The following is a 27,032-nucleotide window of genomic DNA, read 5'->3' as shown; positions in this document are numbered from 1 at the left end:
GTCTCTATAGTCTGCCAATGGACAGGGAGAGCGGGAGGAGGCGGGGGTAACATTTGAGGTGACATTAACCATCCCATCCAGAACACTGAGTTTTACAGCTTTGCCTCCTGTTAATGAATGCTAGCACACGCGAAGGGACAAATCGTGTTCTGCTGGCAGCTGGAGTAACGAAATAACAAGGGAAGGTCAGAACAGGACCTGCTCGCTCGGGATAGGTTTCCTCACACTGGCCCCTCAAGCTGGACCACAAACGCTAGAGAAAAAGGGGCTCGGGGCTGCTGCGGGGTTCTGTTCTCCAGGTAGGGGTGGGACCGGTTCCCGGCAACCGCGGGGTTACTTGCGGTCAAGGGTGCCGCTTTCTCCGGCTGGAAGGAGGCTGGATGGCGGTGTGCATCCCTGCCGCGGCGGGTTCCGGTTCTTCGCGGCTCTCAGCCTTCAAAAGCTTTGATGCGCAGCTGCTCCGCTGCGGTTCCCGGCTCAGACCCCGCTTCCCTGCGCGGGACGCAGACTCCGGACCAAGGTCTTGGGCGCTACCGGCTCTCAGTAGCGGGACCCAAATCAAAAGAGAGGAGAGAGGCAAAATGATGGACTGAAGGGCGGAAGAAGGTGCATGATTTCGCTCACCAGGTAGTTACAGAGTATCCGCGGAGGCTGGGCCACGCGTCTTGCGACCCTCTTCATTGTTCCCTGAGGGAAGGGTCGTTCCGAATGGTAGGAGAGCGCCTGCCACATGCCCCGCGCTGTCTTAAGCGCTTTCCTACGCGGGGTATTAATTTTCCCAAGATCCCTAAGTGGTAGGAACTGTTATCACTAGCGTATTGCAGACCAGGGAATGGCCTTGGGGAAGTTGGGTGGCTTGCCCGGAGTTGTGCAGCTAGTGGTGGAATTGCCTCTGAGAAGGGTTTATGTGACCCTGAAGCGCGGGCCGCAGCCCACAGTCCATTGTCCAATCACGCTGTGTGCACCTGTTGCGGCCCTCGCAGGGCGAGAGGGGAGGGAAAGGAGAAGGATCCAGGGAAAGATCAGATGGCTCCCCCCTTCCGACCCTCGGTTCGAGGCGCCGAGAGATCATCCGGCGCGGGATAGCTTTGCACCTTGGAGAGGATGACCTCCCTTTTCCCGAGATCGCGTCCCCAGGGGGCGCACGGTTTCGGAGCAGAGTCCTTGGAGCGATAGGGGTGAGTGGAGGGTCTGGGTGAGTGGAGGGTCTGGATGTCTGGGAGGGGGGGAAGGCCCTAGGGGACAGTAGTGATGGTAGGAGTCGTGGCAGTCTGCTGAGCCCTCCAGAGAGGAAGAGAAGCCGCGTGTGCGGGCGTCCACGCGGGTGGGTGGGTGTGCGGCGCTTTCATTCAAATTTTTGGGAGTCTCGTCAGCGAAGGTGTGACCAATCAGAGTCGAGAGAGGGGAATAAATTATGCAAATAGCCATCTGGCGATGGGTCAGATGACTCGGATACTTTTAAAAACTACCTCGCCAGGAGCTCTCGGGGTGACAGCGGCGAGCCCTGGCGTCCCGGAGGCTCTGGACGAGGGCAGGTCTAGTTCTGGATCACGGACCTCCACGCACTCCTCCCACGCGCGGGCAGCCAAGTGTTCAATTTCCACCTCCTCCTCCAGCCGTCTAACTCATCACCTTCTTCTACCCACTGCTAGTGTTACTAGCCCGGGAGGTGGAGGCAGAATTTTTTTTTTTTTTTAAAACCCTCGTTTCGGGGGAGGGGGCGTGGCGAGGAAGGATGAGAAAGTCCGTGTCTCTGTTCTGCTTCTGGAGCATCTATTGTTGCTTTGCGGCGGGAAGCCACACACCCATGGGTCCCGAGGGACAGCTGGAAGGTAACGTGCAGCGCGCTTATTATTACTGTCCTCCCCACCTCCTTTCTGTGCTGGGCCCCCTCTGTCCTCCTAACTCTTCCTCGGTCCCTTCTTTTGCCTGCTACACCCTTCCTCCGTCCCCACTTCGCTGTTCATTTTCTTTCCCCTCCTCAGCCTTGGATGGAGGCCACTTGTTTCTGGCGCTTCATCCCAGAGGCAACAGGTGGGCAGGGTGCACGCTCTTGCGCCCTCTCTCTTCCCCCTCCCTCTTCCCTTGTACGGTTCCCTTAATCGGTGCTGTCCAGCCAGCTGAGTTGCCTGTCGCCAGGACTTACACGTTCTGTGTTAAATTGTGTCTTGTCTTTGGAAATTGGAGAGACCAGAGGTTGTTAGAAAGAGCTCTGTGTTCCAGCACCTCTCCCTTTATCCTGGCCCAGGTGTTCTGAAAGTTCAAGTGACAAGGTAGCTGGCTTTGGCTTGAGGAGTGCTTATAAGGAACATCTGGTTGGGAACTTGGTCTGAGAAGCAGCCTGGCAGGTTCATTCCTCTTGGTTGTCAACCTCTTCCTCACCAACGCTCTTCCTTCCCCACTCTTCCCCTTCCTCCTCCTAGCTTCCAGGTTTACTTCCTTCTCAGTTCTGTAGGGAAGTTTCTTCCATTGGACGCAACTTACCCTGGCAGAGTGAGAGTAGGGTCACCCAGAGCCAGCTAGTTAAGAGATGGAAGGGCTGGAGAGCCCCTAAACCCAGTCCCAATGTTGCATGCAGTCTGCAGAGGTAGGCCCACGTGCTTTTCGTCTATGTTAAAGTTGAATGAATGGGAAAGCCTAGCGTTAGCTTGTGCTAACTAGAAGCATGACTGGGGTAGGTCCCATCTCTTCTTCCTCTGCTGAAATGTACTCAAGTTCCTTCCACCTTCCGGGTTCACTGCTTCTGAGTACAGGGGGATCATCTCATTCATTTGAAAAGGAATTGCCAGGCACTCCTTCAGGAGCTGGGAAGACAGCAGGGAACAGATGACAGTCCCTAACTTACACGTGGTGATGGGAAGACAGACAGTGAACTAAGAAAACTAGGTAGTGTGCTTCAGGGTATGGAGGAAAAGAGGGCAAAGGAGGAAGGTGTAGTGTCCTGGGGCGGGGGAGGTGGTGCACTTTAATGTGTGGTTAAGGAAGCCTTTCTGAGAACCTGGCCCTTGAGCAAAGAGCCACAGGCTCTGGGTGAAGAACAATCATATACCCCAGAGGCTAAAGTGACTGACCCAGAGTTGCAAGAATGAAACCAGAGAACTGTGGGTCAGAGCAAGGCAGATGCCAAGGTGAACCTTCTTTGTGTATGTGCAGGTTTATCCACGTGTGCCTCAGGAGACCAGCAGACCCTGTTTCTCCTCAGCTTCCCCATCTGCTCTGGGTGTGGATGGCTTTCTGACGGAAAGTTGGGGAGCTGTCGAACTAGTTATGTGTGTGGCTCAAGTTTCTGCTGCTTAGGGCTTCCATTCATTCTTTTCATGAACGTTAACTTGAGTTCTGCTCATAAGCATTTAGCTGCATTCTCTGGAACCTTATCCTTCTTACATCTGGTATGTTTCTCTCCCATCCTTTGTCCCTTTCCCCCCATGACTATGGTCTTTCTTTCCATGATTCTCTTTGTTTCTAGTTTTTTGTGGGGAGAGGTGGTACTGGGGTTTAAACTGACTTCATTTCTGCTATGTACACGTTCTACTGTCTGAGCCATACCTCCAACCCTTCCTTAACCCTTCCATGAATTAAGCTCGCAGATGCTCATTTGGCATCTCCCCCTGAGTGCTGGTGACAGGAGCGTATCCTTGCCATTGTGAAGTGGTGTTTACCAGAATGACTGAAAGAGTGCCGGCGAGGGTCTGTGGATGACCATTGAAAATAGTGTGGGGATGACACTATTGATGCCTCGTGTTACCTGGTCGTTGAGACCATCAGCCTCAATGATGGTCAGGCTTTGGGAACAGGATGTCTCCTAAGCAGCACTGTGTGTTAGCAGTGGAGCTGGTAGTGTGGCCTTGCTGCTCCCAGAAGTTTCTCCATGGCTTCAGTCATTCTTTTAACAAACTGGGTGAATGCCTGGTGTCTGTCTGCACTGCCGGGCCTTGTGAGCATGAGGTCTTTGAAGTTAAGTGCTGGAGTTGAGTTGGGAGTGCCCTGGAAAGCCCTTTGTACGGGTCAACAGTCTCTTACCTGCAATTGCAAAATCCAAAATCTCTCAAAATTGGAAAATTTGTCAGGTCTTGTTTGGCAGCAAGACCTGGCCTTACCTGATCTGAACTCATCTGGGAATAATAACTGGCCTGAGGTGGTGGGAAGCTATTTGGTTTTTTGTTTGTTTCATCTTTTTTTAATTTTTTTCTTTTAATTTTTAAAATTATTTTTGTACTGAGGGTACATTGTTTCATTTACAAAAGTTCTTACAATATGTCATAGTTTAAGTCACCTCCTTTATCATTCTGGGAGGCTATTTTTAATCTTCATGTTTGCAATAGTCCTGTGTTTCTCTGAAGAAATACTAATGCACTTGACATCACAGACCCACTGGGAGGGTTATGTAATATGTGGCATATGTTCCAGAATGCCTTTCTAAAATATGAAAATTTGTGAATTCTGAAACTTACCTGCTCCCAAGCAAATTGGGAAGAGAACTGAGGACCCATACTCCAGAAGTAGGAATTTGAGGGAAAGGAAGGAGAAGTTTGGTAGGGAGCAATAGATAAAAGCAAGAGAGGTACCTATGTATTTCAGCCACAGTAATTAAAAGTAATTACTCATTAAACATAGATGAGATGTCTAATTTATGATGTCTAACTTATAATATCTTTATGATTTTCCTGAAGGAGAAGAGGGAATACTCAGAACATATAATTTGCTAAAGATGAAACTCCAACTAGACCCTAGATCTCTTGCTCCTCTAGCCACTAGAAGCACTTATGCTGTGTTCTTCCTCCCCAGATGAGCCTCACAAATCCAAGGAGGTACAAGATGCCACTAAACCCTCGGTGAGGTTTAACCTCCGCACCTCTAAGGACCCAGAACACGAAGGATGCTACCTTTCCCTTGGCCACAACCGAGTCTTAGAAGACTGTGGTTTCAACATGACAGCCAAAACCTTTTTCATCATTCACGGATGGACGGTGAGCCCGGGGTGGGAGCTCTGTGGCTTTATACAAGATTTGCTTCCCTTTGTTTTGGTCAATTAAAAAGAATACTGGTGTTTCCAGATTCCAAATGCTCTCCCCCCTTTTCCTTGTGGGCTGCTTGTGTTTTAGACAGCTGTGAAGAATGTAATGGTTCTTTGCAGAGAGGACAATCTGGACTCCAGCAGGGTGGCGTTTAGTGCTGGCACACAACGGGCTTTCAGAAAGTGGCTCTCCTGAGGGCAGCAGCCCAGCTCCACTGGCTCTGAAGGACCTTCTAATTACACTTAATTACATTGGTCAACCGCTGCCTGGAGGGGGCCATCCTGCAATGTAAGAGCTGAGCTGAGCTGAAGCAACTTGACTAGCTCAGAGGATCTGGGAGGGGGCCAGCTGGCCTGGATGGCTGGCTGCTGTTGGCATGGTGCCCTCCTGTTTGCATAGAGATGGCCCCGTTTAAAGGCACTGTGGCTCTTTATGTGCCCTAGCTGAGCAATTCCCATTGAAAAGTCCATGACAAACTTCAACAAAAAAAGGGCTATAGTGCTCAGCCCAGAAGCTCTTGGGCAGCAAGGGATTTATTCATTCATATAATGACAGTCTGAAGGAAAATGGCACTATTAAGTGAGCAGGTTTCTGCCTGGGCTAATTGGGAGGGGGACATTCTTCCTCTTAATGATGAGATATTCATATGTGTTACATTCTTTATGCAACTTTAGGTCTATCACCAACAGTTGGGGTTGGGGCTGGGAAGGGTAGGAGCCTACCTTCCTAATGTGAATAACAGAGTGATTTAAGGGCCTGTCCATCTGTCCTCATCCCATACCCTGCAGTTGGAATCATGCATTTGAACCTTTTTAAGGCCCTCCTATCAAAATGCAAATACAACATGCAACTAACAAATGGAGTGCATTCCAGAAAGTTCTTTTGTAATGTGTTTGGAACTTGGAACAGCCGTTTCCCATAGAAGCAAGATTGTAAATAGTGTTTGGATTCCCAGGCTAGGCACAGAAAAATCCATTTATTTGGTAATATACTTGTGGATAGGTTTACAACTGGTCACCATTTATAACTGTTGCTGTGGGAAAATGTGTTCTGAGTTCTAATTTGGGATTCCAAGGATGGATTTTCCCTACTCTGGGGTCAAGAGAGATGGCAGAGATGGGTTTTGGAAAGGAGTCATTCATTAACTCTTTGTTTGCCTAGGCGACAGCATCTCCCTGCATCTCTAAGGGAAGAGCTAATTCTCTAAGGCAACCCTCCCCAGCTGCCTTTGAAGGATGGACCAGGCCACTTGCCTGACAGTGACAGGAAGTCAGAATAACCGCCTGTAGCATCACTACCAATACCTATGTTATAGATAGCTCTGAAAGTTTTGGTGGGAAAAACTGGGGATTTAAGGAGCACTGGAAGAAAATACCTATGTAGCAATTCTGCCTCTGGCTGGTCCTGCTCATGTGCAAACATTTGGTTCCTGAGCAGCCAGTGTGGAGGTTCTAAAATCAAATGGGAGAGGGTCATGGGATGGAATTCCATATTCATTGGGGTCTGTGAGGCCCAGGAGAATTTCTTAAAAAGTTTCCTCTTTTGTAGATGAGTGGCATACTTGAAAACTGGCTGCACAAACTTGTATCAGCCCTGCAGATGAGAGAGAAAGATGCCAACGTAGTGGTGGTTGACTGGCTGCCCCTGGCTCACCAGCTGTACACAGATGCAGTCAATAACACCAGAGTGGTGGGACACAACGTGGCAAGGATGCTTGACTGGCTACAGGTAAGTGAGGAGGAAAGGAAGTCATCTCTCTTATGAGCAAGATCTTAAAACGCAAATATCCTCAAGCAAAGCAGACCACATGTGTTCTCTCCAACTTCCGAGCTCTGATCAAAATCTTTGTTATTTATTTATTTTTTTTGTGCTGAATTAGGCATTGCATGCAATCCTTGAAAACTGAGACTTTTAGAGTCTTTGAATTATTGCTAAATCTCTAGATTTTTCTTGTTACTTTATTTGCTATAAGAAAATTTGCCTTATGGGTTGTTACTTGCTGATCTTAGAAGCTGATCCCCTTTGGTTGGTTGGGGATGGCTGGGAGCCAGGACAGGCTTACAATCTTAAATAGCTACGAAATCTGCTCTTACAGTGTGGCTATGCTAAGGGTGGGAAGGAGGGTGGTTCAAATAAATGCAGCTTATTACCTCATTTAAAATATTAAGTGTGTAGAACAGATTTTGAGGTCATGTATTTGCTTTTTAGAGATTAATGATTTGCCTGAGACTAGTGGTGCAGGGGTGCACTAGCAAGGTGACCCTAGGGTTGGGGCAATTCCAGCCTGACTTTGCTTTTACCTGTGGAATCTGATGAATCCAGAGTTCTGGGCAAGATTCCTTGCCTAAGTTGCTTTAGAGTTTGGTTCCCGAACCAGGGGAGTCAAAGCCCCACCACCTCAGCCCCCACTAGGCCCACCAGCTGAGTGCTCAGGAAGGGGGTACAGCTCAACTCTGGTGTTTCAGGTGGGCTTATGGTGGGGAGGTCAGCAGCTCCTGGGGGCAGAGTAGAGATCAAAGGCCTAGGAGAGCAGTCAGGGAGCAGCAGGCTGCTGCAGGCTGTGGCTGGCACTTCCCTCTACAATCAGTGTGGTATCTTTGACCTCTACACTCCCTCTTTGCCCCCTAGATACTGCCAAAAAGAATGGAAGACATGTAAAGAACATGTGGGGAACAGTCAGGCGTGCAGCATGTAGTCACATCCTCTACCATGCCCCCTTGGCATTTGAAGTGCCACCAAGTCCTTTAGCCCTCCTGTCCCTGGCTGTGACCCGTGCATATTTTATGACCAACAATGTCGATGATACTCTGGGAGTCTCTGTCCCTATGGCCCCGTGACTCCTCCTTTGTCATGATGGACTTATGAAATTGTTGGTGGCCCGAAGGGCTCAGGACTACATTCTTCAGCTCACACACTTTGGTGACTTCCTGCAGGGGGAGGATGACTTTTCTCTCGGGAACGTTCACTTAATTGGCTATAGCCTTGGAGCACATGTGGCTGGGTATGCTGGCAACTTCGTGAAAGGAACAGTGGGCAGGATCACAGGTAAGCTTCTCCTCCAGGACCACCAGCTAGCCTCCTAAGCCCCCTTGGCTACTCTCCAGCCTGGGTGTTCTGAACTGGATGGAGTGCTTCCTAATGATGTTGCTTGAGTGAGTTGTACGGGGCTATCTCTGAAAGGACCCTGGGGGGCATCCAAACCAGAGCTTTCCAAATGTTCTTTTTAATCACAGAACCCTTTTTTCAAATTGAACTTGTGTGGGGTGCTCCTATACAAAACAGATAGATGGAGATATTTTTGTTGAAGATGGGTTTTGGTAGCCTTGCCTTTTGGGGCTTCCCTGGAGGAATCTCAGGCTCTCAGAGTCTAGGGAATAGTTTGGAAACCACTGGTTTAGTCCAAAGGTGAGGAATTAGTCAGAGGTGAGATCCTTACCCAGGGCAAATAGCTAAGAACTAAAGAGCCAGGATGGAGTTTTGACTTCCAAACTTCTGGGTTTCTATTTCATTACTCTCTCTGATGTTAAAGAAGCATATTTATTAACTATACTTACCTGTTTAGAATGAGTGTTGAACTTTGTAATTTTTCTGGCAGAACTGGGGCTCGAACTCCGGGGCTTATGCTTGCTAGGCAGGCATACTTGAGCCCCATCCCTAGCCCTTGAACTTTGTAATTAAAGAGACTTTTCTGATATTGGTATTTGGGTACCCATAGAAAAAAATTAAGTTTTCCATCCTGACAACTGAATCACAGTTAGCTTTTAATGTTAGAGTTTGGGTTAAATCATTTAATGATTGTGAAAAGTGTGAAAGACTTTTTTTTTCCATTTTGGGGCTCTTCAGATACATAAGTGTTTCGTCTTCACTAAAATTAAATGTATGGCCCCATCCTTTTCCTTCCTTCCCACATTCTTTTACATGGATTCATCTCCAGTTTTCCCTTCACCTCCCAGATACTACTGGTGGTATCTTAGACTGTTTTCTGTTGCTATAATTGAATAGCACAGACTACATCATTTATAAAGAATAGAAGTTTATTTAGCTTCTTGGGTCTGGTAGGGGTCTCCTTGCTGCATGGAGGGGCACATGATGAGACAGAACAGACATGTTACCTTTGGGTCTCTGTTTCCCTTACAGAGCCAATAATGTCATCACAGGGACCCTACCCCATGACCTCATCTGATCCTAATAACCTCCCACAGGCACCACCCCAAACACCATTAACAGATGAATTTGAGGATTAAATTTCCAAATATGAATTTTTGAGCCACATTTAAATCATTTGACTCATTTCTTTCCCTGTGGTGTTGTCATTTTATGACAGGATGCAGGCAGAAAGGAATCCTTAGATAAAGAATGGTTTAGTAAGGTATTCACAAAATGAGCTGGCAGGGTAGGTTTTAAACAAATAATCTGAGGTTTTATTGACCCTCTTCTGTTGCTGTCTCTGGGCTTACATGAAATATGTGTGTGCACACACAGACATATGCACACACATTTCTTTAGAGCCAGTGATTCCATTCAGCAAAGCTTGAGAGCTTTGGTTCTGATTTCCAAGATGGCAGGGCTTGAGTGTCCACAGTGGACTGTGATTGTGTGGCCAGCCCCAATTTCTCCTTAATCCACCCACAAAAAGCTGCTCTACCCACAGCCACTCTGGGTCCTGCTGTCTGAGTACCTCTGCCCAGCCCCTGAGTGAGAGGCTTCACGTTCTAGAGCTAGGCCAGCCCAGTGCAAACTTGGCACTCACACAGTCCCTACCAGGGTCAAGGCCCAGATGTCCTTGGCAACAAGGACAAACTGCAGAATCTTGTCTTTCCCTGTTTCTAAATCTGAAATGAGGCAGTGCTAGCGAGGGAGCTTTCCAGTTCTTTCCTCCTGCTCATTTGGATGGCAGCTGCTGATGTGAAGGCTTCTTGCCTATGGCCAGCTGTGGGGCTTAAAGAATGCTAACCAGTGGTGCATGGAACAGCTGCATATCTTGAGGGAAGCCCCTTTCCTCTGGCTCTCTGTGGAGCATGGGCTGACCTCTTTCTGGCTGCCCAGCAGCACCTCAGGTGGTATTTGACAAACCGGCCCACACTGTTGAGCCTGTCTGTTGGGGGAGGCTGTCTCCTTTGTTCTTCCTTTCATTGGTAGACTTCATATGGGCTTGTGAACCAGGGGGTCCTGACTGGTAAGAGGATGGCCCTTGTAGCTTATGTGGAGTCCTCAGGCCAGTGATGCTACTGTTCAGAGGCCACCACAGGGTCCTTAGCCTGGCGTCTGCAAGAAGGTACCTGTACCCAAGTCTTGCTTGGGCCAGAGAGTGTAAACTGGGGCTTGCTGGAGTTACCCACTTGGACTTCTGAGGGAAGTTTGTTAGTGGCTAGTGAAGAGATCATATATTTCTCTCTCTTTGTACTGAGGTTTAGATTCAGGACTTTGTGCCTGCTACAAAATGTCTGTAGGACAGAGAGCATTTATTTCTAATTGAACCTGTGTCTAGTTAGTTATAGACAACTAAGCAAGCAGGTTGATTCATTCCAGAAACAGGGATGAAGTGTCCACTGTATGCAGGCTCTGGGTTACATCAAGTACCTCAAGCACACTTACTTGATGGCTAAGTGACAATGTACTTCATACGGATTTCTAAGCCACCTAGCAATCCTGTACCTTTAACAAATGGAGAAAGAAGACTCAGTGATTAAATAATAAGCCCAACATCCTGTGCCCTGTGAGTAGCAGAGCTGGGATTCAAGCCCAAGCTGCCAGACTCCTGTGTCTGCCCCCAACCACTGAGCCATGTTGCCTCTCCTCTGGATGTACAGATAAAAAGTAGAGTAGAAAGAAAATTGTGTTACTTTTCCCCTTAGTCCATGGACCACAGATGTGCATGAGGGACAGTCTGAGCAGGGGGCCAGCCTCAGTCTGGGTAGGTGCTGGCCTGTGAGACCCCATCAGCTGCTGGCATTCCTCCCACGCAGCTTGGTTTCCATAGTGCTGTCTGGTGAGGACTTTTGTTCACACCAAGCAAAGAGCCTCTCTCATATTGGTTGCAAAGCAGAATGTTTCTCTCCTTTTCTTTTTCCTTTTATTGCACATGGTGAGAGGCACGGAGAGGCTGCTTATGTCAGTACTGTGGTCCTTGTACCCTCTAACATGGATCTTTGTGAACTGTTCTGGAAGGGCACACTTGTGTGCTACCTTTCTTTTCAGTCCTGGGCTAGGGATGAGCCCCCAAGCAGCTCCCTTTCTGCCTTGGTCATCCATAAAACCACTTAAATATCTTCTGGAAACTGGTTTCATCCTCAACCAATCTTATGAGTCCTATAAGTTGACTCTTTGCTCTAGTCAGTAGCTCTGCCTTCTGTGTATCCTAAAATTAACTTCTGCTTCCCTGTGTTCCCTGGTTCTCTGTGCTGGACAACACAGCTATGGTACACATCTCCTTAGTTCTTGGACACATTGCCTCTTGGCCTTGGTCTTTTTTCTCCTCTCCTTTCCCTTGCTCTCCCCTCCTCTCCCCCTTTCCCTTTCTCTTTCCCTTTCCCTTTCCCTTTCCTTTCCTTCCTCCTTCTCTTTAGATTATATCTTGCTATGTAGCCCAGGCCAGCCTTGAACTCATGATCCTCTTGAGTGCTGGGATTATAGCAAGCACCATCGTGTCTGATATATACTGGGTTTCTCAGCCTGAGCACTACTGATATGTGGGGCCAGGAGATGTTTTTGCTGTGTGTGCCTGGAAGAGGGTTGTCTTGTGCCTGTAGGATATTTAACTCTATCCCTGGCTTGTCCCCACTACATCCCCCACAACTGTGACATCCAAAATGTCTTCAGATATCACCAAATGTCCCCCAAGGGGCAAACTCTCTCCCAGTGGCTAACCATGATTCTAAACTAAACATAGCCTTTCCTCTACTGCACATCTCATTCCTTGACTTTCTCCAGGTCATCTCTGCATGTCTGTAGGACAGAGAGCCTTCCTGGTTGGGAGGAATCCAGTTCCTAGACTCACTTGCACTTGACATTGGTACCTAATGTCGACATTACTTGATCTCTTAATATCTTACATGAACTGGATGAATTCAAGTGTCCAGGTTCCATTTCATAATGACACTGAAGATTTTCAATATCTGGTCCACACACCACTGACTTTTAGGGTCACCTGGGGAACCAATCTTTGTTTCTGGATTCCACACCTGAACTTACTCATTATGGTCTCTGGGAAGTCAGGGAGTTGGAAAGGTACATTTCCATTTTACATTCTTTTTTTGGAATGGTTTTACATTTATGTGGCTTAGAATTGGAAGGCAGTAGAAATTCTGTCTTATTGCTGTGGTTAGCTTCCCAGTCCCTTCCCTACCTGCCCCACCAGTGCATCTACCCACAGATACTCCAATGCAGAGAATTCTGTGTTCATGTGTGTTTTTGTGTTATTGTTTTTTGCAGTACTGGGGCTCAAACCCAAGGCCTTGTACTTGCTTGGCAAGTGCCCTACCACTGAGCTACATCCTCAGCCCTCTTCCAGAGTTCTTTTTTCAAATAGTTACCTGGTTGAATCCAAATTCTTAACAAGCTCCCAGTATTGTTTGAACAGTTTCTGATGTGTGAACCTGCACCCTAGCCAGTGCTGCTTACCTGCTCAGAGAGTTTGGAGGCAAGAAGTTCTCACTGTGGCTGCTATACAGAGAAGTTTTAGAGGTCTGATATTCAGATTCTCACTGTACTGGAACGGAAGACACTTCTCTCTCACCATCCCATTCCTGGGCCTGACCCATAACTAAGGGAAGGGTGAGGGTAAATTCAAATACAAATTTCCCAACTTGGGGAGGCTAAGTTCTTCCAGAAGATTGGAAGCAACTTAGTTGTTCTATAAAAAAGTCTGTGAAGATTAGAGCTATGAAAGACTCCCAGTGGCAGATGATAGGGATGAATGGCTTAGATCCAGGCAACTGAGTTCTTTCTAGAACTGTGCCACTTCTGAACACCCGTGGTTCATCAGAGCTGGTGGCATTGAGAATCTTGTGACTTGTTTACTGGGCTAGCTGAGGCATTGGGACATGTGGTAGCTATGGGAGACAGTGTCAGTCCTGGGACAGTAGGGTTTGATTCCTGATGACTTGGGTAGGGTTTGATCACTCCATGATGTCTTGGGTCAATTGTATATGGAATTGGGTCCTTATTTTCTTCCATGTCTGGATTCATCGTGCTGGGCTCAGAGGGTGTCTTCATTCTGTATACTTGGATGTGACTCTTAAGACTCATTCATTGACTTGGCACACTTGACATAGTCTGTCTTGGCCTCTCCTGCTGCAGGTCTGGATCCTGCCGGGCCCATGTTTGAGGGGGCAGACATCAACAAGAGGCTGTCCCCTGATGATGCAGACTTTGTGGATGTCCTGCACACTTACACACGTTCCTTCGGTTTGAGTATTGGGATTCAGATGCCTGTGGGCCACATCGACATCTACCCCAATGGGGGTGACTTCCAGCCGGGCTGTGGATTCAACGATGTCTTGGGTTCGATTGCGTATGGGAGTGAGTTTCTAATTTACTGCTTTTAATGCCACCAGTGTCATTCTATTCATCATTGTCCCCTCCTTACTCAGTAGCCCCAACACTTTAAGGTTTTGTATTATCCTATTAACAGCTGTCCATCTGCTTTCTCATGCTTCGCGGTCATAGTCATTATTAATTTATTTTTTATGACAAATGAAATATGTACTTGTTTACTGAGAAAAAAAATCAAAATAGAATTGCATAAAGCCAATAGTATGGTTCCACTGCCTCTCCTACTTTTACCACCACCTCCCCTCCCCCGCTCACTGGAGATTGCACTCAAGGCCTCACTTGCTAGGCGGGTGCTCCACTACTCGAGCCACACCACAGCCTCTGCATTCATTCTTGCAGTGGCAGCCAGTATGAACATTTTAATTCCAGTCTTTTTTCTTTGCAAATTTGTGTAATAATATATTTTTTTCAAAACCACACTTTCTTTGCTCAGTCATAATATATTACAGATATTCTTAAACTTCAGTGCAGAGAGATTTACTAACCTTACTTTTTATTGTAGGCTGTATAATATTCTATTGCATGGACACACAGTATTTTACTTTTTGGTAACATTTTAGAAAAGCAAAACCAAGAAGCTTTTTCTATTACAATTTATCTTCTGAATACCTAAGCCTATTCTGCAGACTTGGGCTGAAGTCACTCTGCTGCTGAAACTACTATATGGCCCAGTGACCAAGCCCTGAGAGGGTTTCCCATACTGCCCTGGGTGCTAGCAGCATTTCCCAAGTCTTGGCTCTAGTTGGCTGTCTCTACACTGACACTCTGCCCTTCGAATGTCCCACTGTGTCACTTGGTAGTAAGATCTCCCAGTGTGATGAAAAATCAAGAAGTCCCACAGGGTTTAGAGTCCTGTTCACCCTGCCCTGGACAATGGGGTGATGGCATTTCTCAAGGCTGGTGGTACAAAAAGGGGTGGAGGTGGTTTGACCACATCTTTCTTAAGGTCCCAGGAGTTACTTAGACTATGGCTTTCGTCTGTGGTTGCAAGAACAATGACATATTGGCCAGAAAAATCCAAATTATACTCATAAATTCACAACGAACTGAGTGACTGAGCAAATTATCTCATCTCTGTGGGTCTTGGGGTTATAAGACATAACTGAAGGGATTGGACTAGAATGGTGTTGGCATTTCTCAAAGGGTCAGTGAGAGATATTGTAGGCTTGCAGGCCACACAGTCTGTGCGTCAACTGCTCCACTCTGCTATGCTAGTGTGAAGTCATCAGAGAATACATAAGCCAATGAATGTGGCTATGTTCCAATAAAGCTTTATTTATAATAACATGTAGCCATCCCGCCAGCCATGTTTTGATAAACCCTGGACTAGATGCCTTTTGCATTTGATGCATTTCCTGCATTTTCTAATCAAGCAGCTGCATGTATTAAGAGTTACACAAGCAAAAGCATGGCTGTCATTGATGAGGTGTATAGGAATTATTGATTGAGTGGTGTCATCACGGAGGAGAGGCTCTTCCTGCATGTTCTTTGTTTTTTCCCCTTCTCCAGCAATCACGGAGGTGGTGAAATGTGAGCACGAGAGAGCTGTACACCTCTTTGTCGACTCCCTGGTGAATCAGGACAAGCCAAGCTTTGCCTTCCAGTGCACAGACTCCAACCGCTTCAAGAAGGGAATCTGTCTCAGCTGCAGGAAGAATCGTTGTAACAGCATTGGCTACAATGTGAAAAAAATGAGAAACAAGAGGAACACCAAGATGTACCTAAAGACTCGAGCGGGCATGCCTTTCAGAGGTAACTGTGAGCCCCTCGTGCTGGGCTCCTGAGTCTTTCCCTCCTGCTTAGTACCTTGCTGTAGAACACGGCCTATCCCAGCCTGTGAGCTGCGACCAGCTCAGTTACACCAAATTACTGCAAATGAGAGCACAGTGTGCATGCCTGGGGAACATGGTTCGTTCAATCAATCGTGAGGGCTGCTTCTGTGACGGATCATTCCATGACGTAATATCAATAACTTAAATTTCTACCTTACATTTAACTTCTCAAAGCTATTTCATATTTGTTTTCTCATTTGACTTCAACAAATGTGAAGTAGGGTGAACAAAGAATCAAAATGATAGCTTACCTTTTCTTTTTTGGTGGTACTGGGGGTTTGAACTCAGGGCCTCATGCTTGCTCGGCAGGTGGTCTACCACTTGAGCCACTCCATCAGTCTGATAGCTTATGTTTTTATGCCATTAATTTAACATTAGATGTATTTAATGGATACTTTTTTGCATATGAGGATGGTAAGGCTCAAGAGGTTGATATCTTGGTCCTTAATCCAGGGTCACACAGATAGAAAGTAGTTAGGCCAAACTCTCCATACAATCTCTAACCTCCAAGTTCAGTTCCATTACACTGCACTGATGTCTTACGCCCTTGGACAGAACAAGCCCAGATGGGGGCTGGAGGCTGGGCTGGACCAAAAGGCTGTCAGTCCCTACAGCTCAGTGTGCTAGGTGATTCAGCATGGGTGAAGGATGGGGAGGCCTGAAATGACATCAGGGATCACAAATGTCTTTGCTCCTGTGTCTGCAGTTTACCACTATCAGATGAAGGTCCACATTTTCAGTTATAAGAACAAGGGAGAGCTCCAGCCCACTTTCTACGTCACTCTGTACGGCACCAATGCAGACTCCCAGATTCTGCCTCTGGAAGTGTAAGTCGTGAACTTTCTCTGCAACTCAGGTTCAGGACAGAGAACAAGCTGATCTGACAATGAGAACACACACAGGAGCATTGGAACAAGTGGTGGAGTGTGTGGTTGCATTGCCCAAGGGAGGAGCTGGGTGGTACTTGCTGCCTCCACATCCTCTCTTCCACTGTGTATCCTCCAAGCTCTTGACTCAGAGGGTTTCTGGGAGGGAGGCTTCTGAGATGAATCAGCAGTGTGAGAAGCTGATGGGTCAGCTGCACAGAAAGTGCTGTTTCATTTCAGGCAACACCTCACGCCTGAGGCTTTAGGGGATCTGGAACTTCATGAACGTCATCCTTGCACCTTCCCAATGATCAGCTGTGGGAGAGGAACATGGCAGGTTGTAAATATTTGTTGAGTTCCCACCAGGGACAAAATACCCTGCCAAGTAATGTTGGAATTATGAAGAAATAGCACAGAGCCAGGCATGATGGAGCATGACTATAATGCCAGCACTTGGGAGGCTGAAAAGATTGCAGAAGGATTGCAAGTTCCAGCCCCAACTGGGCTATCTAGTGAGAGATCAAACAACACCAAACAAGAAAAGAAATATCATCAAAGTAACTTGTTTCTTTCTCAGGACTCAGGGCCTCCTTGGGAGACCAGGTTTGCACACACACGCTCAACACAGAACTTGTGGTGAGGCAGGCCATACCAAATGACAGGGACACGTAGGAAAGGATTAGGAGCTGAGAGGGAGACCGGTGCCTGTGTGCAGATGCCTGAGGATGCGACTTCTTCATGTTTTCTCATTTCTGCTCCTTCTTGGTTCTGTCTCCCCAGAAAGTAGAAGCCTAAATGCTGAGATGCTCAGGACTGGTTTTGATAAGAAGTCAGGGGCTGGGAGGCAAACTTATTTCCCTGTTAATGTGGAGCACGATCGAGCTTCCTCCTTGGTCCTGCGAGGTGCTGAGGTGTGGGAGGGACTGCACACTTGTTTCTCTCTAGTTGATATGGGGGAGGTGCTGCCACTGTCACCCAGGTGGCAGGGGAGTGAAATGAGCTCGTGTCTCACCTTGTAGAGTGGAGCAGATAGAGTTGAATGCCACCAACACCTTCCTGGTCTACACAGAGGAGGACTTAGGTGACCTCTTGAAGATCAAACTCACCTGGGAGCGGACATCTCAGTCCTGGTATAGCCTGTGGAAAGAGCTTCGCAGCTACCTGTCTCAGCCCAGCAACCCCTCCAGGGAGCTGCATATCCGACGCATTCGTGTCAAGTCTGGGGAGACCCAGCGGAAGTGAGTGCTCTGCCCCTTCTGCCCTGTGCTATAGTGGGTGGAAGGCTGTCTTTGCTTCATTCTTTACTTTACTCTGCAATGCATCCACAACCCTTCCTGACCAGATCACACCAGTAAAACCTTAAACACCTTTGCAGGGAACAGGCCTCTCAGATCAAGGTTTCTGTCAATTGCTGTCAATCTTATGCCCTGATCACCGGCCCTTGGTTGGGCAAGGGGCAGGGCTGGAATTCAGCTCTTGATCTATTTGCCAAGCCCTTTTGGGGGCCTTCCCTGGGCTAGGCTTCTCAGAGTGCTGCCTGGTTGACCTGTTCACTGTGGGCAAAATGGAGCTTCCCACCCTGTACATGAGAGCTGTGAGAAGACCCCCTCTTCCCTAGGTCTCTGTTTTCAGTGTTATTGTGTCTTTCCTTCACTGGCTGAGTCAGACATGCAGGGATGGGGTCCTAACTTCAAGTAACAGAGAGCCCTCTGTGTCAAGCCAGCTGGCAGCCTCCCCATTTCTCTGAACCCAAAGCTTATATATCAGCTCTTGATACTGTGCCCTGACTCTGGGAGCAGGCTTCTGTCTAAATAGAAGGCAAGGAGGGCTCAGAGCCAGCAAAGCCTGGGAGACCTTTGTTAAGAGAGGAGGGTTTTCTTAACCAATTCCTTCCCCTGACCTCTGGAGTGGTCACTGCCAGCCCTATTGGCCCTCTTGTGACATTTTCTCCATTACTGTTCTTTACATGTCTTGTTTATATCTGTGACCCAGCTTGGCAGCAGAGGGAGTGAATCGGAGCTGTAGATCCCTCCTCTGAGCCATTCTGGTCTAGAAACCTATGAATTTGGGGATCTTGTGATGGGGGAGCTGTTAGCACCAAACCTGGGATCTATATAATTGTGTGTCTTTTTCACTTCTCTGGGCTTATGTTAAGTACAGTCCTATGCCTATGGGTGTGGCAACAGAAACATGATCATTTTTATCAAGTATTTCAGGTATAATTAACACTCATTAGATCACTGTTGGGACTTAACAAATATAAGCAGCTTTCTATATTGGTTTCAGAAGTAAGATTTTATAAGTAAAACATAGATACAATTGGAGCCCTGCCCTAACTAATTGACTAACTAATGGTAATATTTCTTTTCTTCATGATTTTTTTTTTGAGACAGGTTCTTAATATATAACTCAAGCTAGCTTTGAACTCCTGTCTTAGCCTGCCAAGTGCTGGGATTACAGGCATGAACCACCACACCTAGCCTTCTTTCATGTTTTTATGTTATTAGTACTTTTTTTTTTTTTCAGAAGTATTGGAGTTTTGAACCTAGAACTTCCCTCTTGCAAGGCAAGCACCTTACCACTTGAGTCATGCCTCCAGCCCCTAGTACTTTTGTTTTTATCCATAAACAATTTGTAGAATTATTTTGGTTGCTTCTGAATATTTGTGATTGGACATATAATTTTACAAGTTTTTTTTAATTCAAATATTGTGAAATTTATCCAATACATGTTGCTCTGGTCTATTCCTGTTTAACTCCTATATGTAAACTGCAGAATATTTAAGTTGTTGCTCCTTTTTTTTATAGTTACAAATTGTGCTAAGGTGAACATTTTTGTACATGTTCCTTGCACATGTGTGTGAGGGCTTCTTTGTGGCATATATTCTAAGATGTGGAATTGCTGGGCTAGGAGACATGCATTCTCCATTCTGACCAGATACTATTGAATCCCTCTCCAAAGTGGTTGGACTAGTTTTCGATCTTGGCCATAGATCTCTTCCTCCTCTTCCTCACCACCATTTGGTGGGAGGTCCTTGCCGTTCTGTTAGATGTGACTGAGTCCCCTACTGCTGTATGAATTTGCATTTCCAGTTTGTGAGTGAGGTGGGTTGGCTCTAAAGTCCTTAGGACTTCCTGGGAAAGGTTCTTAAATGGTTCTGAATGTGGTTTTTGTCCTGTTTCAGCAATGGGCTCTAGTGTCACACACATTGTTGACCTTGCAGTGTGTGTTACAAGGCCGTATGGGGCAGTCACAAGCTATTGTGAAATCAGGTCCTTAATTCTTTCTTGTGATCTTGGCTGCCCTTTTGCTACATCTTTGGTTGTGAATGGCAGCTGAGTTTGCTCTCGTCAGTGGATATGTGTGGAGCACAGACTAACAGCCACCTTGAGTGCCTTCATTCAATGAGCTTACAGTCTAGTGGAGATGTTGATCACAGATCTAAGAACCCAGTTCAAGAGATGTGTAGACTATTGTAAAATAAAACAAGACATTTATTTTTTAACTTCATGGCATAACTAAATAACAGTGATGAAAGCAACATTTTTATAAGGATATGCCTTTGCACAAAGTAGAAGGTGCAGGGATGGCTGGGTTCATGGGGACTGGACAGGCAAGGAGGCTTCCCATCGGCCATGGCCTTAAGAGGCAGGTCGCCTCCTGGGAACACAGGAGAGAAGGGGAGAGAAGTGTGATTAAGGTTGCATGAGGCTGAATTATAGAAGTCTTCAAAGCAAGACATAGTTTGGAGTCCAGAGAGATGGGTAGTTCTGTATGCTCTGGTGTTGAGCGTGGCATGATGAAAACATTCCTTTCCCCCTTCCGTCTGCCTGGAATCCAGAAGACACTGTCTGGATCCCACTACAGTTTTGGCTACATCCCCCTTTTCTTTTGCCTTTTAGATTGACATTTTGTGCAGAAGACCCCGAGAACACCAGCATCTCCCCTGGCCAAGAGCTCTGGTTTCACAAGTGTCGCGAAGGCTGGAGAATGAAAAACGAAACCAGGTACCCAGGACTTTCTCTGTCCACTCACATGTGCTCGCTGTGGACCTGTGCACTTGGGATGCAGCATGAACACAACCGATAAAATGTTCTTCCTTTATGAAGCCTGCCTTCTGCTGGAAGAAGATAGACAAATGCATAAGTGAAAATATTGGGTGTCGGGGGTTGGATGTCACCTCTGCCCCTCGTTCTGCTTCACCCTCTAGGGTCTCAGTGAACACAATCCTACTGGAATGGGGTTCTTTTGGTCACTGAATCCCCAGGGTTGGTGTCAATGCCCATCACCTTAGATTGACATCTCCTTTGTAGTGACCAGGGCTGTGGGAGGGTCCAGTCTTCCTAGCTTCCTCCTGGACACTGGGTTGGCATGGGGAGTGGAGTAGAAAGGTGAGGAGAAGCACAAGCATTGCCCTTTTTAGGTTTTCTGGAACCTAGGTTGGTATGAGTGGATGGAAGTTTGTGAACCTGATTCTTCCCTTCTGTGAAACAGGGATGCTCACACGTGAGGAGCAGGGTCAGATAGAAAGGCTGTCTGCTTCAGTATACCTCGGCTCTGTGCTGGAATCGCACAATTTCAGAGGGAGGAAGACCCATGCTGTGGAGGGAGGTGGTGGGTTTCTCCCCAGGAACCTGCCATGTGTCCTCCATGGGGGCGGAGACCATCTCTCCCACTCCTGCCCCTTGCCTGCAGCAGGGTCCTGCAAACAATCACCAGTATCAGCCTGCGCCTACCCTGCGCCCAGCAACTTATGTAGTCATTTTCTTTTTAAATTTTTATTTTATTCACATGTGTTTTTTGGCCATTTGAATTTCTTCTTTGGAGAAAGTTCTGTTTAGTTCATTTGCCCATTTCTTTATTGGTTCATTAGTTTTGGGAGAATTTAGTTTTTTAAGTTCCCTATATATTCTGGTTATCAGTCCTTTGTCTGATGTGTAGCTGGCAAATATTTTCTCCCACTCTGTGGGTGTTCTCTTCAGTTTAGAGACCATTTCTTTTGATGAACAGAAGCTTTTTAGTTTTATGAGGTCCCATTTATCTATGCTATCTCTTTGTTGCTGTGCTGCTGGGGTTCCATTGAGCAAGTTCTTGCCTATACCTATTAATTCCAGAGTATTTCCTACTCTTTCCTGTACCAACTTTAGAGTTTGGGGTCTGATATTAAAATCCTTGATCCATTTTGAGTTAATATTGGTATAGGGTGATAAACATGGATCTAGTTTCAGTTTTTTTTACAAGCTTTCCGTTCCTGGTTGTTGGGCGCATGGCGCCACTCCTGCCTTCTCTGGCCCGACTTGTTGTGAGGGATTGCCCCTCCTCCCTCTTCGGTGCTCAGGGTGCCCCGCCCTCTTTGCTACGTGTCTTTTTTGTTGTTATTGCTTATTATTCAATTTTTTTTCTTTTTTCCCTGGGTGGGGGTCTGTCTGTCCAGGGGGCTATGCTGATCTGGCCCAGGGTTGTCTGTGGGAGTTCCACGTGCCACTTAGCTCACCTTGTGGTCTGCGTCTTCCCAAGCAGTCTGGGCGCTGCCGTCTGGTGGCGCGGGAGCCCTCCTGGTTTCTCCATTTAACGTGAAGTGGGGATGCGATGCGTGGGCTGGGGGTGTGGAGGGGTGAAAGTTTTGCCTCTTCTTGGTGGTTTTTCCTATAAGGTGTGTCTGCAGCGTCTCTCCAAGATTTTACTTTAGGAGGCACGCTTTCTAATTCTTCCTTCCAGCCACCATCTTGGAATCTCCCAATCATTTACTTTTATGGTCAACCTCTGGAGGCAGATGTTGTGCCTGTGTACAAATGAGGAAATGGAGGCTTGGGAAGATGAAGCCCCAAGATCCCCTGGCTAGTGATGGCAGAGCGAGGATTTGAAACAGGTTGTTTTATTCTAAAGCCTTCTCATTTGAGCACAGACATTCCACTTGCTCAGATAAATAACCTCACCTGTGTCTGGGTACCAATTTTTCAAGCAGCTGTGCCCATGCTCAGGGGTCCCCTGTGATTAACTGTCTGCTAACCCTGAGGGCCGGGTTGCACCCCAGCTGCTCTGTCTCCTGTTTAGGAGCCTCAACAGACCTCAAGCTCAGTGATCACAGGACTTGGGGAGTCTGAAGCCTACCCATCTCATTAAGGAACTCAGACTAGTGCAGGCTCAAATGGTGCCCCCTGCCCCCTGCCCCATCATCATAATTTTAATTCTTTTTGTGTTCAAATTTATACCTTTCAAAGTGCTTCTGTATATAGTAACATCATTGATTCTCCAAACAGCCATGTATATTGGACACACCCAGGAAAGATTGCTATTCTTATAAGGGATAAAATATTTTATTGTATTTGGCTCCAGAACTTCCTAATAGTGGAGAACTATATAATCATGTTACTTCTTGTTCAGAAAACAAGTCACCCCTTCCTTTTCTCCTAAAGGCACAGAAAACGATAGGGGTCCAAGTAATAAATGAACACTAGGAAGCTATGGCAACTCTAGATGGATGGAATGCCATTAGTACTCTCCCTCCTGATGTGGATACTGCCCACCTGCTCCCTGATAAGGAGACTAAGGTTCAGAGAGGTTCCATAGCACCTTTGTGTAGTGGAGACTAGAATCCAGGTCTCTTGACTCCATCTTGCCCTCTTCCTGTGGGGTATGTCTCAGAGTGAAACTGTGGCTTGTTGGGTGTTGAAAAGAAAGAAGCTCCCGAGATTTTTCCATTGCTTCTGAAAAGAAAGTGAATAACATAGCCCCATGGGTATGTCAGAAAGCTTGACCTTAATGGCGACAAAGTGCACCTTGATACAGGTTTGCCTGTGTGCTGGTGAGCAAGCTAACTAACACTGTATTCTCACACGGTTTCTTTTAGTCCCACTGTGGAGCTGGCCTGAGGGGGCCAGGAAGTCCTGCAGCATGCACTCCAATCCTGCTGTCCACGCACATGGAGGAAAGTTACTGCTGAGACCCACCCGATGAAAGACCCCTCTTGGTCCTGACCCTGGAGCCCCAGGAAGAGCTTGCTTACTGGGCACCCCTTTATCCCCTATGGCAACTACAACTGTAACTTCTCAGGAAGGGACTGTCATTGCTGAAGCTCCAGTTGCCACTTTGGACCACTCTAACTCCAACCTTGGTTGACACCTCCAGATTTGTGTGTGTGTGCCAGAAGGCAGGGCATCCATGCACACTGGGTGGATCTCTCCCTTTCTGGGGATCCTGATCCTTGCCTGGAAGTGGACACTGGCTCTGAAGTGGCTCTGTGTGGGAGATGGGCAGTGGCTCAGCTTTACTTGTGTCTCAGTGACAGATCTTTCCCTTGGGAGGTGACTCATATCACCATGGCAGACCTGCTATCTTCGTGGCCCAGAGTGGGGACAGTAGATTGGTCTGGTATGGAATGCCTGCTGTGGGGGTTCCCATGGGATGCATTGGTCAATACTTGCTATATATTAGACATTCTGTCCTGCTCCCCAGCTCACCCTTGGAAGCACACCTCATTGGCTTTTCCCTTTTTCCACTGTTCATACTTTGACTGAACAAGTGTTTGTTGAGCACTTAAATTAATTAGCATGTGGCAGTAGATACATTAGTCATCCTTTGCATTTGGAACCTAGTGGCACTGGAGTTACTAGAATCCCTTCCAGTTTAGTGGTCCATGAGTATTCATACGTGTGGTGAAAGTCAGGAGGGGCACAGAGGAGGGTCACAAGATAGAGTTGGAAACCCTGAGGTTTTAAGTGATTCCTACCTATTTCTTCTTAGTTGACATGTGTTGTTTCTTCCACGAGTGACATATTTGATCACTAGCAGAATAGCAAGCAGAATGTCATACATCTTGGGGCCACAGTGGCCCCATCCTGGGACTAATTGCTAAAGATGATTGCTTTGAAGCAAAATCTCTTCTGTTTAGGGAACTAGAAGATATCACATGTGTTCTACACACCTGCTCATTAGAAACTAGTGCCTGTCAACAGAGCTGGCTCTAAGATTTGTTAGTGTCTTTCCTCCTTGAAATATCTTGCCTTCCTGCCAGTGCCTTTTCTGTATGGAACTTCTTGGAGAAGCCTCCAATTCTAGATGTTGATTTGAATTGGGAAACGTGGTATCTGAGACACTCATACTTTTCAGAGAGTTTGCATGTGCATCGCCTGGTTAGAGTGAGGTGAGCAAGGCAGCTGTTATTGTCCTTACTTCATAAAATTGAGGGTTATGATATTCAGCCACATGCTTACGATTACATACCAAGTTGGTGCTGGGGAGAAGCCGAGGACCCAGAGTTCCTAGAGGCAAAGTTCATGAAACGCCTCTCAGAAACTTCATGAAGATGTCTATAGCCATTCCCTACCAATTTGCCCCAGATGTGATAAGCAAGAAATTTTTTTCAGCGCGATCCACAAAATCCTGAAGCCTTTTGTTAATGTATAACCAAGAGATTACCTGTGCCTCCAGGTTGGGGTTTATTTTTATTTTTATTTTTATGACTGAGATTTATTTGGGAGAAGTATGGTATCAGGTATATGTGTGTGTACCTGGGTTTTTAAAGAACATTGTTTGAGCCTGTATTGTGCCAAAGTTGTATTACTGTTTAATGCCAAACTTCTGAAGACATAACAAGTCGGGTCTTAATTCGAAGTGTGCTCTCCATCCGTTTGTGCGCTTCTGTGATGCTTGCCAGCCAAAGCAAAGCTTGTGTTATTGGCTATACATCCTGGTTACTTCTGACTTCTGTTTTTAGTGATGGAAGTTTTAGGAACTGAATCCTCCCTCAGTGGGTTATGTATTTATCCTTTTGGCTTGAAGCCTTACTTGTACATAATGATGCTTTTTTTTAATGCCACTTAGAGCACTATTTATTTCTCAAGTGTATATAATGTATAAAGACAAATATATGGCTAGTTTTTTCTTTAAGATTAACCGTTTTCAAGATTTAAAAAAATGTAATGGTAAAATAATAAAAAACCCACAAAATTCTTAATGGTCTGGCAATTCACTTCTTAAATTTTGGCTTGGCTGCCCAAGGCTTATATTTGACAAAAATGACTTGAATGTAAGCTGTATTCTCTGTTTAATCTTTCTTGGACAGCGACTCCTTTTACTAAGGAATAAGAAGAAAAGTTATTTGTTTCTTGGCAGTGGTGGGGATTAAACCCAGGGCCTTGTACATGGTAGGTAAGGGCTCTACCACTGAACCACACCCAACCCCAAGAAAAGTTATTTGGATTGAGGTAGGAAGGTTGGTGGATGTTTGGAAGAACAGGAAGGTGGCTGGATATCAGGAGACATTAGTGAGCATTTAGGTTTGATTGTATGGGGCCTGATAACTGTGACTTAAACTGTCTGAAGCTGATTTCTCTATTACTTGAGGTTCTGTTCTACAGGACCAAAAGGAGCCACCCACAGGGTGACCTACTAGGTCTCTTTCCAGCCAGTGGGAAGGTGGGAAAGGAAAGAGGTGGATGGTCCCTCTTATGGGGTTGGCTGAGAAGTTGCCCACATTCTACTGGCCAGAAATCAGTCACATGCTGGGTTTTGAGAAAGGGAAAATGGATATTGCCATCTGTTTAGCAGGAATAATTTTTATCCCCTGGAAGTAGAGGGTATAGAATAAGGAACCTTATAAATGATTTGATCCTGTGGTCAATTTTTAGTAATCTTAAATTGATCTATCACTAGAAAGTCAGATGGGTTGCACAAATTGGAGTTTATTTCTAGTATTAAATGTCAAAACATTTATATTTTAACATTTAAAATGCCAACAGTTAATTACAAGTGGCTTTGCGTACATGCCAACAATACAAAGTGCATTAGGACTATTTCAAAACCAAAGGGAATTGATGAGACCAATGTGTGTTTTCTGTTTTCCATTCCTGTGCCTTTAGGCATGGTGTATGCCTGTAATCCCAGCTACTCAAAAAGTGAAGACTGGAGGATTGTGAATTTGAGGCCAGTCTGGGAAAAAGGTAGTGAGACCCTATCTCAATAACAAAATAAAAACAGGACTGGGGTTTGTTGCTCAAGTGGCAGAGTGCTGGTCTAGTAGATTTGAGGCCCTGGATTCAACCCTTGTATAGCAATAAATGCATAAATAAATAATCCCCTACTAGTTGAGTTCCAACACCAAGAGGAGTCACTAAGCTAGTGCCTGTAATGATGATCCATCCGTGTAATCTAGATTTGGCACAGCTCTAAAGCGTTCCCTTTTATTTCTTATTAACCACTGGCATGATTTGGCATAATTGTGTTGGTGCTAGAACAACATGAACATGTTCAAAGAAGGGCTTGAAATTTTTAGGAAATTTTGTTAACAGTTTGATTCAGATGATCAACATTCTTAGAACAGGGCTTATACCCACTGTGCAACCCTTAATGTATTTTAAAATGAGAACAAAGCTCTCTGGAAGGGGCTTTAATAATGGAGAAAAATGGTGCTGTTTATCTCCTCCAAAGATGTTCTACCAGGTTTAATCACAGCAGCACAGATTTGGATTAGACATTATCAGGTATGCTCTTCATTTTTTGAGGGGTTAATACAGATATCACTTGTCAGAGTAAAGGGCAGAAATAGTGTCTCAGGAAATTTTTGAAATTGCTAAAGGTAGAGGCACTGGGTGACTCCAAAGTGCCTTGTTTGACTTGAGTATTCAGAGCTACCCTTCCCTAATTAGAGCCAGGGAGACCTCCATGGATCTTCCTTGGACTCCCTAGGCAAGCCAAAGACCATACTGCTTGGAAGGATGGATACCATGTAGGAACCAGAACAGTCACTGTTATCCAATGTGGTGTTT

General features: G+C 46.2%; 1 protein-coding gene across 3 annotated transcripts; it reads left to right on the top strand.

The window, feature by feature from the left end:
* Positions 1-349: 349 nt before the first annotated feature.
* On the top strand, positions 350-25,222 carry Lipg (lipase G, endothelial type). Of its 3 annotated transcripts, none has more exons than XM_074069847.1 (10): positions 350-627; positions 4,786-4,967; positions 6,564-6,743; positions 7,949-8,060; positions 13,314-13,535; positions 15,078-15,320; positions 16,107-16,227; positions 17,286-17,504; positions 20,169-20,273; positions 23,117-25,222. In XM_074069847.1, the coding sequence occupies exons 2-10, from the start codon at positions 4,929-4,931 to the stop codon at positions 23,136-23,138; spliced, it is 1,263 nt and encodes a 420-aa protein (XP_073925948.1). In that variant the 5' UTR covers positions 350-627; positions 4,786-4,928; the 3' UTR covers positions 23,139-25,222. The 3 variants fall into 3 exon arrangements, with proteins under 3 accessions (XP_073925948.1, XP_073925949.1, XP_020037788.1); XM_074069848.1 differs by lacking the exon at positions 350-627 and adding an exon at positions 975-1,178; XM_020182199.2 differs by lacking the exon at positions 350-627 and adding an exon at positions 1,474-1,832.
* Positions 25,223-27,032: the final 1,810 nt, after the last annotated feature.

The sequence above is a fragment of the Castor canadensis genome, chromosome 4 (genome assembly GCF_047511655.1).
Source record: "Castor canadensis chromosome 4, mCasCan1.hap1v2, whole genome shotgun sequence".
Classification (NCBI taxonomy): Eukaryota; Metazoa; Chordata; class Mammalia; order Rodentia; family Castoridae; genus Castor; species Castor canadensis.
Note: the sequence above shows the minus strand (reverse complement) of the source record. Positions and strands in the feature narration are given on the sequence as shown.

Coding starts and splice junctions, on each gene's coding strand:
- Lipg (XM_020182199.2), top strand. CDS start 1,736: ATGAGAAAGTCCGTGTCTCTGTTCTGCTTCTGGAGCATCTATTGTTGC. Junction 1,833..4,785: donor TCCCGAGGGACAGCTGGAAG/GTAACGTGCAGC, acceptor CTTCCTCCCCAG/ATGAGCCTCACAAATCCAAG. Junction 8,061..13,313: donor AACAGTGGGCAGGATCACAG/GTAAGCTTCTCC, acceptor CTCCTGCTGCAG/GTCTGGATCCTGCCGGGCCC.